Source organism: Anguilla rostrata, chromosome 2, assembly GCF_018555375.3.
Source record: "Anguilla rostrata isolate EN2019 chromosome 2, ASM1855537v3, whole genome shotgun sequence".
In the NCBI taxonomy this organism is placed as follows: Eukaryota; Metazoa; Chordata; class Actinopteri; order Anguilliformes; family Anguillidae; genus Anguilla; species Anguilla rostrata.
In genome coordinates this window covers 49783946-49798522 of record NC_057934.1, presented here as the reverse complement: position 1 = coordinate 49798522, position 14577 = coordinate 49783946, and the positions used below count along the sequence as shown (strand labels likewise).

General features: G+C 39.6%; 2 protein-coding genes and 2 non-coding genes across 4 annotated transcripts; 1 reads left to right on the top strand and 3 right to left on the bottom strand.

Moving 5' to 3' along the window:
• The first annotated feature begins 1520 nt into the window (after nt 1-1520).
• LOC135248310 (sulfotransferase 2B1-like) lies at nt 1521-5510 on the top strand. The gene is made up of 6 exons (XM_064322801.1): nt 1521-1766; nt 2850-3061; nt 3362-3488; nt 4285-4379; nt 4534-4714; nt 5065-5510. The coding sequence occupies exons 1-6, from the start codon at nt 1583-1585 to the stop codon at nt 5178-5180; spliced, it is 915 nt and encodes a 304-aa protein (XP_064178871.1). The 5' UTR covers nt 1521-1582; the 3' UTR covers nt 5181-5510.
• A 354-nt stretch (nt 5511-5864) lies between these two features.
• On the bottom strand, nt 5865-12632 carry rsl1d1 (ribosomal L1 domain containing 1). Its single transcript, XM_064322800.1, has 9 exons — nt 11993-12632; nt 11222-11361; nt 10641-10779; nt 10323-10471; nt 9877-9978; nt 8274-8367; nt 7973-8098; nt 7747-7890; nt 5865-6717 (listed from the first exon to the last, which is right to left on the bottom strand). The coding sequence occupies exons 1-9, from the start codon at nt 12032-12034 to the stop codon at nt 6427-6429; spliced, it is 1227 nt and encodes a 408-aa protein (XP_064178870.1). The 5' UTR covers nt 12035-12632; the 3' UTR covers nt 5865-6426.
• Nucleotides 8501-8631, bottom strand: LOC135249581 (small nucleolar RNA SNORA55). The gene has a single exon (XR_010328737.1). It is a non-coding gene; the product is annotated as a small nucleolar RNA SNORA55 (small nucleolar RNA).
• On the bottom strand, nt 10961-11090 carry LOC135249582 (small nucleolar RNA SNORA55). The gene has a single exon (XR_010328738.1). It is a non-coding gene; the product is annotated as a small nucleolar RNA SNORA55 (small nucleolar RNA).
• Nucleotides 12633-14577: the final 1945 nt, after the last annotated feature.

The following is a 14577-nucleotide window of genomic DNA, read 5'->3' as shown; positions in this document are numbered from 1 at the left end:
GTTGTATATAAGTGGAATAAACCCCTCCGGGCTGTCCCGGTTATTAGAAAATAATGTAGGCTACTTCGGTGGTAGTATGGGGTTACAGAAGAAATCATATGACAGATGGACCGACGACAACGTCAGTGGGCTAATTTGCCTAATCTTCGCGGTACTTTAGACCCCGGTGGAAACGCGCAGACAACCATTGGCTGAAGGAACCTTTTAGTTCCTGGTAAAGTAGTTCCTGGGACTGAAAGTTCCGGGTAATTTTGGTGGAAACGCGGCTATAGCTAGTCATTCTGTAACATTGAAATTTCAACGAACATTGAGATCTCTTTGTCGGTTTCCTCCATTTGATCTTTATATGGTGGTATTAAAAACTAAAAATGTAAATATTTTTGCTGAAAATATGTATCAAAGATTTAAAATGCATTCCTGGTATACAATAAGTGAATTATGTAACGACTCTTAATTTGCCATTGTAATGAACATGAATTAAAAATATTTTTGCAATGAAAAAGTGGCATGATAGAGTGTTTATAACTACAGTGCATACTTCAGGATTTACCATGCCATTGAATGGTTTCCCATTTACAAGAATTAAAACTGGCAGTTAGAAATACATTAGAAAGAAGTACACAGTTCACACATATAGTAAAAATGCAGTTCCAGGGTGTCAATATGGCTGGCCTATCATACATGTAATGTAAGGTGTGCTGATGCACATCTTTTCTGCTGTTCATCTTTGAGGTGGCAAATGAGGTATTCCATATAGATGACTTATTTTATATGATTATATATTGTTACCTATTCAGCAAGGCTGACATGAACCGATAAATAAAATAAAGCACAGGAACATTGGGATGGCAGGTATGCCATCCACCAAGTTATGGCTTGGCGGGACATGCCCCATACCTAAACAGCAGATAGTTTGACACTTTTCAGGGTTTCCTACAGAAATAACCACCATGACCACAGACTCTCACCCTTTGAAAACAAACTTCTGTACCTTCTGACCTCATGTAAACAGACAGAATTCACAAACTTCACACAACCTCACAATAAAGCCCAAGACTTGTGTTATTTTGTGTTTTCTTCATTTTCCTGCTGATTTCATCATCACAAATGCTCCAGTCCCACAATCGATAATTCTCCTCACTGGACATTTAACTACATCTGCCAATAACAACAACTGAAAAAAGTAGTCTCATCAAAGTAGCCAATTGCAGGATACTTGGATTATGATATTTTTTAATGTGTTTTGTGTTTACTCAGTTTCCCTTGCCTAATATTACAGTTTGTATTAAAATCTGAAACCGAATATGAAATAATAGAGAACATCAGGAAGGGGGCAAATACTTTTTCCCGGCACTGTATAAACAGTGCTTTGTATGCATGAGTATTGAGTACTTTGGCTTTTTTAAATCTTTTTTTTTTTTTTAGATAGAATCAGATCTTATTTTATTAATCCAGTGTCAGATTAAAGTTCATCGAGATTGTGTGTGCTCGTAGCTTTCTGAACTTGTTCGAGCGTTTATTGCGCAATAGAAAATACCAAAGTTCAACTGTACTTCTGAAAGTTTTTTACTGTCCACTTCACATGGTAGGCGTAAACAATTTGCTTGATTTCAGAGCACTCTCCAAAATGACGGAAGCAGAGTTATATTCTCAATACAAGGGGGTTTATCTCCCAAAACTCGTACATCATCCAGAATGCCTGAAACACTTCGAAGAATTTACTTTTCGCACAGACGACATTATCATTGCGACATATCCGAAATCTGGTAAATTCTCCCGAAATATTTTCTCATACAGTAATGCAAACTGTGTAACCTGTGCGATTTATTGATTTCGTCAGAAGTAATTTAAAGCAATGTCAGTTTACAGATTGTATCTTTAATACAGTTAATACAATATCTAAAAAGGCTTTGTTTGTTAACCTTTTAATCCTGCAGAATATGATCTTTGATTGCTGTTATGAACATGATTGCGGTTGCTATGATGTATGTAATATTATGGGTTCAGCACTGAATTTCCTTGAGCAAGGCATGGTTGTGTGCTTAAACGGATAGCCTAGTTCACTTTCTGAATGTTTTTTGATATTAGGCCGTTTCAGTTTTAGTGTGTTTCCGATTGACCCAGACGGTTTTTGTGGGAGATTTCTGATATTTACTTAAGTCTCTGAGGACCTGCCATCTTCATAATGATTCGATGATTCGTGGTCTTAAGTAAGAGAATGCAGAGTGACGCTGTGCCTCCAGAGGTTTTATGTGTTCTTCCACAACCATTTCTACATGGAACTCGCTGCATGTCCAGACCAGGGGAATTATCATGCTGAAACAGGCAAAGGCCTCCCCCAAACTGTTGGAGAAGCACAGAATCATCTAGGATGTGATTGTATACTGTAGCATTAAGCCTTCACTGGAACTAAGGGGCCTAGCTCAAACCATGAAAAACAGCCCCAGACCAAGGGAAGTCCAAATGCTTTTGGTAATATAGTGTATATTACATGGTCTTCTACATGAACTTTAATTAATTTGTTGGTGGCTTTTTTGGCATGAACAAATATTGTTCATGCTTTGCTAGTGCATTTCTGCATATTGCTAATGATGATCCCATATGTCCTTTGTTGATGGCCTAGTTAATGTGGTTTAGTAATAATGATGCTATCTGAAGATGATTACTGGCAGATCATGTACAAATGCAGGAACATCTATATTTAATTTGGTACAGCCACCATATGGTGCAACACCAGCAGACAGTAGGTGTAAACCTAAAGCAGTCTTGTTATTTTAAGTAATTCTGACCCCAGATGTTTCATGCCAGTATGATGAACCTAGGCTGTACGTGCCCTTGGCACAACATAGGCACAACCTGGATGCAGGAGATTGTACCATTGATCCTGAGTGAGGGGGACATGGCATCTGTGCTGACTCTGCCCAACTGGGACCGCATGCCCTGGCTAGAAGAGCACCGCGCCATGGCGCTGAACCTCGAGCAGAGACCCTCCCCTCGCTGTTTTGTCAGCCACTTACATTATTCCATGATGCCCAAGTCATTCTTCAAGGTCAAGCCGAAGGTAATGAAATGGGAACCATTAACACACCCTCAGGTGCCTTTACTAAAGCATTAATTCCCCAAAACCTCAGTAAAACATTTGGGCCAATTGTGGTCATGTTTGAGGTACATTGCATTATGGTGTGAAATATTCAGTACCTAGCACATTTCAAAGTACTGATATCCTAAATAATGTAAATGTGATTCCTTATTTTAGAAGTATCCTGCTAACGGTTTTATTGAATGCGATACACTCGTTACAACGGCTTTGGCCGTTTAACATCAGAAACATAAATAAGTGAATAATTTATTTCTTACGCAGGTCATTGTTGTGATGCGAAACCCAAAAGATGTGTTCACATCGTCTTTCCACTACCATGAGATGGCATCATTCCTGGTGAACCCAGGCTCAGTAGATGAGTTCTTAGCAAAGTTCATGAGTGGGCAAGGTAGTGTATTCAGTCCTGCAATTGGAAGCAGAAATTAAGGATGGTAATGGGGCCTAATTTATTTAATGATCATTCACACAGATTTGATTCTGAAGTGCAGGACACACTTACACAGACATTTTTTGATTTACCAGAATGATCATAAATCTTATTTATGATCACTCCTGACCACTGGTTTCCTTGTGATGGTAAAGCAGCATTGCATGGAATTTGGCATTTTGATGGTATTATAAACAGAAGTAATACAGTAGGTCAGCTACATGTTTGTTGGCAAATAAATGTATTTTTAAAAAGCTGTCGTTACAACATGCTTATATGAATGCCATTGGCTACATTTAAATTTTACTCATCATTACAAAGGTGGCCAGAATACATTTACTTTATGTTTACTTATCCCATTTTGCATCAGCATTTGACTGAGGTAATGCTGTTGCCAGCATCTGGGATTTGGGCCCAAGCCAAAGTTTTACTTGCCACATAATACATTATATTACGATGAACTATCCCTTGCACATTACATTCCATATATAAACTATTACCTCTATTACACTATCAAACATATGCTTGCTTATATCATTTCTTCTTTGCTATAATTTTGCATGTCTGGCCAACAATTGCAATTGTTTTATCCTGCTTGTAAATCATGGTCCACAAATGACATCACAATGTCTTAGCACTAGTCCATTATCTTACATTAGCTGGCTGTTGCCATTTGTGCTTGCAGCTATATTAATCATTGTTCTGATTAACAGTAATACATATACATTATAGTGACATTTTGCTTCTTTTGCCACAGTGATGTTTGGATCATGGTTTGAACATGTGAAGGGATGGCTAAATGCAGAAGACCAAGATCATGTGATGTACATATCATATGAGGAAATGATACTTGTATGTGCATTTTATTTTAACGTACAAATAATTAAAACTCCATAATAGAAATTGAGTTGCTCATAACTGCACAATTATGTCCACAAATACAGGACTGTACACAAAGCGTGCATGTAAGCATTTATGAGTGTGTCACAGCTGCTGTTCCATGCAGGATCTGAAGGAATCCGTTTCCAAGATGGCCCGTTTCATGGGGAAATCACTGAGTGAGGAGGTGTCTGCCAAGATTGCAGATAACTGCACGCTCAAGAACATGAAACGAAACAAGATGTCAAACTACTCCCTGGTGCCAGAGGAGTTAATGGACCGGAAAAAATCAGAGTTTCTAAGAAAAGGTACGCTATGGTCAAAAGAAACAGTAGAAGTTGGTCAGCAGTGGTCAATCCTGGTCCAAGAGAGCCACAGAATGTGCTGGGTGGTGTTGGGGTTACTTGGATCTTAACTGATCAAAGCAATTAGTAACATATCCAACCTCACATGGTTTCTTGTGTTCAACCCAAATACCAAAACTCCATGCAGCCTTCTAATGACTGGGATGGCTACCACTGCAATAGAATAGGTGTTACGGTCTCAATAATCACAACACATTATCAAGGTACTTACTTTTGTTTGGTCAATCTTTAAACTTTTAAAATTTTGAGTATGAGCGTCAGTGTGACTAACTCAAGTTTCTTTATTCCTTCAGGAATCATTGGTGACTGGAAGAATCTTTTCACAGATGCCCAGTCAGAATACTTTGATGCAGTTTACAAAGAAAGAATGAAGGATGTCAAGTTAAACTTTGTTTGGGATTTAAACTGATCAAACATACAGATCCTGTACTCTGTATGCCCCAAAGCCTAAATGAATTTCAACAATGTAAACATGAAAAAAAAAAAATTTTATTTGCTCATACTCATTTCAGCATTTAGAAAATATTTTACCTTTTTCCAATTACTGCTTTTATTTTCTCTTATGAAAACTCCTACAATCCTGGAAAACTGACATTTTAAGTCCATTCCTTTGTGTGATGTTTCCTTAGAACAGATGTTATTGTTTAATCAGTGGGATATTTCGGTCAACACACTATTTTGGCAAAATGAAGTTTTACAGCGGTAATATCCACCAAAAGAATAAATCAAGACAAATTGAGCAATCTTGTTTCATTTGGAACGACACCAAAAACTGAAATATTGTATGTGCAGTGCCCTGGAGGGTATTGTCTTCTAAAGAACAGCTGATCAAATTTACAGGTCATTACCACACGTCTGTCATTCGATACACCCGTTTTGCAGCCTTTGTATAATCAAGGGCTGTAAATATTACCCAATAATGAAATGCACAGCCTTTGTTCAGGGTTCCAGGCTTCACTAGTTTAAACATAAATGCAACAATGCAATTGGAAAGCAAAATAATATAAACAAGAGAAACCCATTCAGATTTGCTTTCAGAAAGATTAGACAAGGATTCAGCTAAGTGCTCAGGCAGAAGCGACAAGGGAAAATGTAAAGAGATGAATACTTTTTATTACTCTTGGCATAGAAGCACACTGGGCAAATTATGAGTACAGCTAGAATTTAAATGTACATGAATCAACATGGCACATGCCAGCGTTATGACAAATATAAAGAGAAAAGCTGCTCTTCATTTTAAGGGTTTACAACCAACTTTAAATTAATCCAAATAACAAACAAAGGTAAATTATGTACCTTTGAGTTAAAAAAAAAAAAAAAAGTCAAATTAAGACACTAATGATCCATAAAGCCATTATCCAAGTTCAGCGGTGGGACTTGGTGGAAATGCAATACCATAAAAGTATTGAAACACGTGTATGCAAATTAACTTGTAGCAGTTCTCTGTATTCCAGATTCCATATCCAAGAGACTAGAATATGCTGGACAAAATATTTTCACAAACTATGCGCATTTATGGACTTTTATATCTCAAACCCCAAGTGAAAGAGTGATCCGTTTAATTCAACAGTTGTGCATGTACAGATAAATGAGAAGCCACCCCCCCTCCCCTTTAAGTCCAAAGAAAGTCAGGCAACCATTTTCCGCTGAGGGCGTTAACACGACTGAGGCACTTTCTTAATCCGTTTCTGTGTGGGGGTTTTCGGTGCCTTCTTAGCCGATTTTGCCAGTTTTGCCGATTTGATTTTTCCCGGGGTTCCTCTGCCCATCTTGGGGGTCTTCTGCTTCAGCCCCTCCCCTGGCGCGCCCCCACCTGGTGCCTTTGTGCGCGGCGTGCCAGGCTTGCTGCTGGCTGGTGAGGACGGTTTTCTGGGAGACTGGCCTTTCTTGCCTCCTTTCACTCCTGCAGGCTTGGGAGCCTTCTCAAGGCCTTCTGTGCCTGGAGTCTACAGAGATTTAAAAGAGAAAACCCTCACTATGGCATCACTGTAATAAAGAAACCCATTATAAACCCTCGGCTATACATACATATCCTGGGTAATCAGAGCCAAATCATATGACAAACTAGTAAAATGAAACCATATTCATTTTAATTTCAGTTTAAATGACATTGAGGACATATTTTCTCTGCTCAGCAGTGAAAGATCCCTAAACTACTTTCCAAAAGTTCGTTTTAGTACTTCTGATACACATGAAATAGAAAAGAGATTCAGTTCCATCTGATCAGCACTTAAGCAACCAGTTCTTTTAATGATGTGTAACTAATGCGGATTGTGAGCACAGACTCTGAATACCTATGAGAAAATGGAGGGTATTCAAAAACACGTCTACATAATGACTGGGGAGAAACGCAGGTACCATCTATGCTTTTCAAAGGACGCAGTTTGAAGATTCTTGGTCTTAATGTTGTGAATATCACAAAAGTAAGACCTTTCAGCCCATGGAACCAGGTTGTGTGTTCCTCCATCTTGCAGCCAGGGCCACGATTATGATCCCCCACTAAGCACTTATTTCGCCAAGGAAACAGTGCATGGTGATTAAAAACGATGATTTTCATTTCTCTAGCAACAGTGTCTGAGCCACTTTAAAGTTCTCAGAAAGCCACAAGTGACTAATTCCATGTGCATACAGTGTAGACTAGGTACATTCATTCTTGGTACCACAAAATACATTTATGAAAAAAATGTGCCACCATGGCCCTTCTGTTTAAGAATGGAGCACCATTTTAATAGTTTTGTACTTCCCTGACTGCAAGAAATTCACAGCTCAAGGACAAACCCAGGACACAAACTCCAATACAAACCGAGAGCACCCTGCACATTTTACCTGTTAATTTCCTCCTACATGTTCTGACCTTTAAGAACTGCAGTTGTTCAGGACACTCAGACCGGTTGTAATGGAGTACAGTCTAGCCTTTAGTGCATGAGGCCTCTACTCTCCCTCCCTCCCTCACTGCATCTGTCGGAAGCACTCACCTCCAGCTTGGCCTTTTTACTTGGAGACGCAATAGGAACCAGCTGTGGAACCTCCTCATCTGAAGCCTGCGCTTCTCCAGCAGGAGGGCTACTCTTCTGGGCCTGTTTTTGTTTCTTTTTCGCCTTCCGTTTGTCCTTTGTTTTCTGAAAAAAATCACACCCCAAAATGTAATCCTGTTGGCTGCAGAGCACTTGCACAGGAGCCCCAGCAGCTGTGCAGTCCTACCTTAGCAGAGCCAGTCTGGGGGTCTGCCTCCTGCAGCAGGGCCAGGTGTCCCAGGTCAGAGGTGTAGATGGGTAGAGCTACAGAGGACTGGCTTTTCAGGTGTATGATTTTGATGCTCTTTCCCTTCTGAAGAGCAAAAAAAAATAATAATTGTGCAAATGACATACAGAAACGCAATCACACACACATGAATGAAGCACGCACCCACAAATTATCACAAAAATATTTTCAAATCAGCATTTCAGACATGGCTAGTTTAACAGTTACACTACTCAGGCAATAAATAAATTTGCTGACTTACCAGGGGCAGATTGGATGCAATGGTACTGACTGCAGCCATGATGTTTTCCACTACCTCGTCAGTGGTCATCCCGGAATGAGCCACACGGGCCATGCTGTAACACACACACACACACACACTAAAAGGAGGACCAGGAACACAGTCCCTGTGAGAACTGAAGCCTGGTCAGAGGGCCAGTGTAATGGCTGTACTAAACAGCCTTGGCTACTGTGTTATAAGTGCATTATGCCTGTGTCAAAGTTGTAGAGACAGGCCTCAAAGCAGCACAGAGGCCCATCTGGATACACTTTGGATCACTATGGCACCATCATTACCCCTGCCCAGCACAGACGCAGAAGAGCAGGGTTTGCTGGAGTGCCCCATATCGCAGAAAAGAGCTTAACTTGAAGTATATCCAAAATAGTTTTTCCTCAAAGAAGCCATAAACAGTATGCATGTGCACATTACTAAAATGTACGACTTCGCAGGGGAGAAATACCACCTCATAAAAATGACTGAGTACCCATCTCCTTCAAGCATAGTTTAGTGAACGGGTAATGTCAAAGAAATTGGCATTAGATCATTTTGGTTTTGCAAAAAAATGCTTTTAGTGAAAAGATTTACCTGAGTGACAGTAGCAAGAAAACATACACAATGGAAAAAAAAATACCAAAAGATTACATTCATCACCATAACTTTATACAGCAATAACAACATTCATCCCTTTCAGTAATCTCATTATCTCACTTTATAATAAAACCCCTCAACTCCCACCAGTGTGTAAAATACTGATGGCCAGATGGAGAGTAATATAAAGGGCCAGACTGGGAAATTGGCTAGTATGGTGAGAAGCCCCATGCAAGCCCCATGCAAGGCACAGTTCACCTTCTTGGGCTTTTTTTTGGATATCATTTCTATTTTAGTGCAAGTCTCCAATTGGTAAAAACAGTTCCTGGGTGCGATCATATATATTTTATCTATTTACAGAAGTTTCTACAACCTGCCCAGTATATGGCTATCAATGGATTCATTGATCAAAGCAAAAAGATACAATTCAAATAACTTAACAGCTTGCACAGTGTTGTTGATTCTAGAGATTATACATATCCATTAGTTTTATACACTATTATACACTATTTTTATACACTGTTAAGGACCAAAGAGGTATGATTTAAATGCAGTTGGCCTGGCCAAGGGTTACCAACTGCACAGCCTGTTCCTGCATTCCCACAGCCAGCCAAGCTCCTCATAAAACTGAAACTGAAGCTATGGTTATGCCCGACTGAGACAGAAGAGCTTCAGCTATGTAGTCGAGCCTCAATTTACCGATGAGGAGCTGCAACAGACACAGCAAAGAAGCCGAAAAGAGAAGGTGAACTGGCATGCTGACATTCCGTCTGAGAAAAATTAGCCACATGTCCAGTACATCTGGGCTGTCGAAGAATAGTTGGTGAAAGTGCCATGTGGATAGGCTTGCAATAAGGGGTAAATTCAGTGAACTGCATTTAACATTCCCTAGCATGTTTCTTCTGATAAATATTACATTCCCCGGTCTCTGACATAGTGAAGTACGGAATATAAAGCGATTAAGCAGGGAGTGCAGGGCGGATGAGAGAATCCTCACCAGCAGCACCCCTTCTTACTGACACAGAGCGTGGAGCCCTGGATCAGTCGCTCCAGACCTTGGGCCAGCTGTTGACTCTGCAGGTTCACAGAAAGGGGAACCCTGTGTGGTGGAAAGTATACACACATTCCATTACAATTACATTCCATTACATGCTATTATTGTACATCACTTTGTACATCATAAAAGCCTCTGCAAAATAAATGTGATGTAATTACAAAGGTCATCAAAACAAGAACCAGAAAAAACAACCGCTCAATCAAAATAACCACTACATTAATTGCCAGATGTTGGCCAGTGTATACTCTAAAATCTTAGAATTAAGGTAGGTATGTTCTTTAAGCGGAAACTAGCAAAACAATGTTATTAATTGAAAATCTTAAGTGGACAGAAAATAAAACCCAAACTAAAGCTAGAAACTGTGCACTCCCTGACACTGAGCTTACTTTTTGCTCGTGTAGAAGTGTTTCCCGATGTGAGACGGCAGGAGGCGGTAAATGCGTGAATCCGCCAAGAAGAGGTCAAAATTCCCCAGCAACCTTCGCTTCGCTTCAAACGGCTTGTATTCCGTCTTAAGCACCTTGAAAGGAATCACCTGACAGAAAAAGCAGAATATAAATTATTGAAATTACCACACATTAACAATCAGTTGACAGAATTTGCCCCTGAAGTAGACTTATTACGCTTTCTAGTTTTGAGCAAAAATGGTATCAAAGCAATTTTTTTTGAAGAGAGACAATCTCTTATTGTGATTTTGTCAGTACCTCAGTAATTCTCTTGACCCCCTTCACAGTGAGTAGCTTCTTGTAGAACCTCTCAGTTTGATCAGATGTCATGTTCGGCTCATCTCTGGTGAAGAGACAGACCTCGGCTGTGTCTGTGCGTATGCCATGCGGCAAAGGGCTATGAAAAAGGGATCAAAACGTCTCAGTAATATTTTGTGACCAGATCGCAGGTACACGTGTCCTTAATCCCCCCCCCCATTCCCCCACCCACCCACCCCGCTTCCTGCATCACTTATATCACTTGCTCACATTCCCACTTTTCCGAAGTCCTTAAACCGCTCCCTATCTGCACTTTTTGTCCATGTGTCAAAGTTGTAGAGACAAGCCACAACAGAAGGTAGGCTCGTCTGGATATACCTTGAATCACTATGGCACCATTCATTGCCCTGGCCCAGCACTGGAGCAGATGGACAGGGTTTGCTGGAGTGCACTAACAAAAACACTGCAGGTCCACTGACGACTTGCACCACTGTGCACAGTTACAGTCCAACCATTCTGTGTTGCATGGGAAATTATGCATTGTGGGCAAAGCAAAAAAAAAAAAAACCAATACAACTCACATGCGGATGGTCTGTTCCTTTTTCGGGACCCTCCACAGTGTGAAGAGCAAGGAGATATGCTGGCTTTCATTCAGCAGCAGAGACTCAGACGTGGATGTGCTCTTAAGGTAAGCCTGTAAGGCCAGCACAGCCTTCTTCACCTGTACAAGGTGCGAAAACATACTTTATATACAAGGGGACTCACCTGAGAGATATACATAATGACATGCTATTTCAATCATATGTATACAAGTCAGTGGAAACCGACTGGCACTGCCATCATTAGACATTCCCTTAACGGCACAAATCCGCGTAAAGGCTAAAAGCTAGCTTAACAATACAGTCGATAGTGCAATTTCCCACATACGTCGACCCATAATTTAAATGTGACCATAAGTACTCCATTTAAGTTTTAGTTTACGATTAACCTCAGATGGCCCTTCACTTCCTTCACAGCTCAGTTAAACATGGCAAAGTACCGAAGTTAGATATCATAATGGCAAATTGACACACAAATACACAGAAATCACGTAGCTAATGCGACATTACTTTTAAAATATTTATCAAAGCAACAGATATTCAATTAACTAACTTCGCTGGTCGTTCTAAAAGCACGAGGTAGCTAACAAGAAAACACATAGATGGGTAGCTATTCATCAGAGTAGTCACAATCTTGTAAATTCGTGGCATTAGATGCTACAATGGAATAACCGGCATGAATGTTTCTTCCTTTTTAATTTACATAGAAAAAAACTTAAAACTCGAGCTTTAAGTCGAATTTCGTGCGAGTACCTGAACTCCGTCCAGCATCGTCTCATTCTGATCACTCGCCATGTCGTCCACGTGTGTGCCGTCATCGGTGCATGCGCAGATCAAAGCGTGCGTTCGAAATTTGACTCACAAAACTTTATTTAAAAAGCCGCTGTAATCCTTACTGATGTTTACGTTGTTTTTTTCAGCATAGTGATACTTTATATTTCAGTAACTGGATGGAGAGGCATACTGTCAAATGTTCGTTTATGACGACGAATTCTGTGTAAATGATCTTTTTCAATGCAACCGCAAACAATAATAAGCAGAATTTAATTTACCGAATACCTTTATTCTGATGACTAAAACAACACTCTTATCAGGTCACCACCCCGCATCTGCCATCACTAATTACTGACATGATTTTACGAGTGAGATGTTTTCAAATAAATTCATCGGCGATCTCTTTACTAATAATTACGGCCATCAATTTGTCTCCACAATGTGACCTGCAGGGATTCAAACTTGTATTTCAATAGATATCCTCCACGGGTCCCCACAGACAATCCATTGGCACAGTGAAGTGACTACTTAATGAACTGAATTTCAAATTGAGACATTTATGAAAACATTGAGTGAATCTAATATGGGTAGAGTCAGGAAGGGGAACTGAACATAGATGGCAGTTAACTGGTGCAAAAAGCATGTCTTCAAATCAGTGGGCCTTCCTGCTGGTCCTGGAAAGCAGCAGGGTCTGCTGGCTGTCCTCCTTTCACTTGAATAGCACAGCAATTAATCAATTAAACAGCTGATTACACAGTTAATTCAGGTCACATGTTTTGTTGGGTCTGAATCAGTTGTTGAAGGAAAAACAAAAACCAGCAGACTCCAGGTTCAGGGTTGAGGATTACTGCAGTTAAAAAAGCTGGTTTTTTGTTTTAGCCCAGCACTAAGACCTCTGATTCCAATTAAAGTCTTTATTGAAGACTATGATTAGTTAATTTTTTTAATGTAAATTTTTTTGTGCAAGTTAAATGTAATATAACCGCTCATTTTTAATTTGGGCATTTCCCACTGCTTCCAACAAAATCTAACACGCCCCTGTACAACATTTTAAAATACAGCAGCACGTCCATGCTAGTAATCAAACTGAATTTAACATGAGACGCTTGTAAACCTTGTTGTCAATCATTGTCTGTGCTTGATTCATGGCAATCAACTTTGATTAGAGGTGGTGCAAATGGGATAATTGTTTGAGAAGTGGCTTGACGGAGGCTACCGTGACCTTGAGCTGGCGAACGACTGAAGTACCCAGCAAGAAAACAAGGGGAGACAAACCGGTGGCCCTACTAATAACTTACACTATACAGCCCAGTAAGAACTCCATTGGTATTTTTTTTTTTGTTGCCAGTGCACCTTAAGGTGCACATGGACGGAGTGTAGCACAGTGGGTAAGGAACTGGGCTTGTAACCAAAAGGTCGCAGGTTCGATTCCCGGGTAAGGACACTGCCGTTGTACCCTTGAGCAAGGTACTTAACCGAAATTGCTTCAGTATATATCCAGCTGTATAAATGGATATAATGTAAAAATGCTATGTAAAAGTTGTGTAAGTCGCTCTGGATAAGAGCGTCTGCTAAATGCCTGTAATGTAATGTAAGGTATACCTTATGCACACACTTTGTGAATTTGTTTGTGCCCCCCCAAAACAAAGCATCACTTCAACAATATACAGTGCAGTCCGCACGTATTTGGACAGTAATATTTCCTGGCTTTGTCCTCCAACACTTTGGACTTGAAATAAAATGATAGGCGAAGAAAGAGCAGACTGGCAGCTTTAAGTTGACAGTAATTATATTGATATCCAGCGGTCCCCTATATAGGCCTATCCTTCAGCAAAATTACTTAAGTTGAGCACAATAACTGTATATTCTCAGAAAGGTAGATGACAGACCACCTGTTTTACTTATGTATTTACAGCAATGCATTTAGGAGTGATAAGTGTAACTGGTTAGAAACAAAAATCTTCTCTTTGTCCCAATTTACCATAAATTATGGAACTTTTCAGTTAATAATGGATAATAAAAACATTAACAATTTTGATAAGGCCTACTTTACTTCTAGGTTAAAAAAAAAATTTAGGCTAAATTAAAACAGCCCTTACAGGTGGTTTTTGTAGTGATTTTATTGTAGTCATCCAAAATATGTAAATGAGAAAACCGCAAGAAAGTTGCGGCGATTCATTAGATTTGTTTGAAGTCACTTTGATTACAACTTCAATATTATTTGAATTTATTGTATCTTTATTTTTGTAACTGTTTATATATGATCTGTTCTTCAAATAAAATTAATGTATCAGTTGCCTTGTTGCACAATTTCACTTCAATTAAAAACAAAAGAATTTGTAAGCTAATGTAAGTTCCACGGAATTTAGTGCACCAGTTTAAGGCAGTTAAAAAAAAAACCTCAACATAAGATTTCAGCACACTACATGTGCTAAATTCTGCTTTGTGTGTCACAAAAAGGACATTTTTTGTTCTTGGGCCACAACTCCAAACTTTACTTTTAAAAAATAAAATTAAAAAGGTGGGTCGAGGTAGAAACAACACTGCATCATTTGGACAATGCT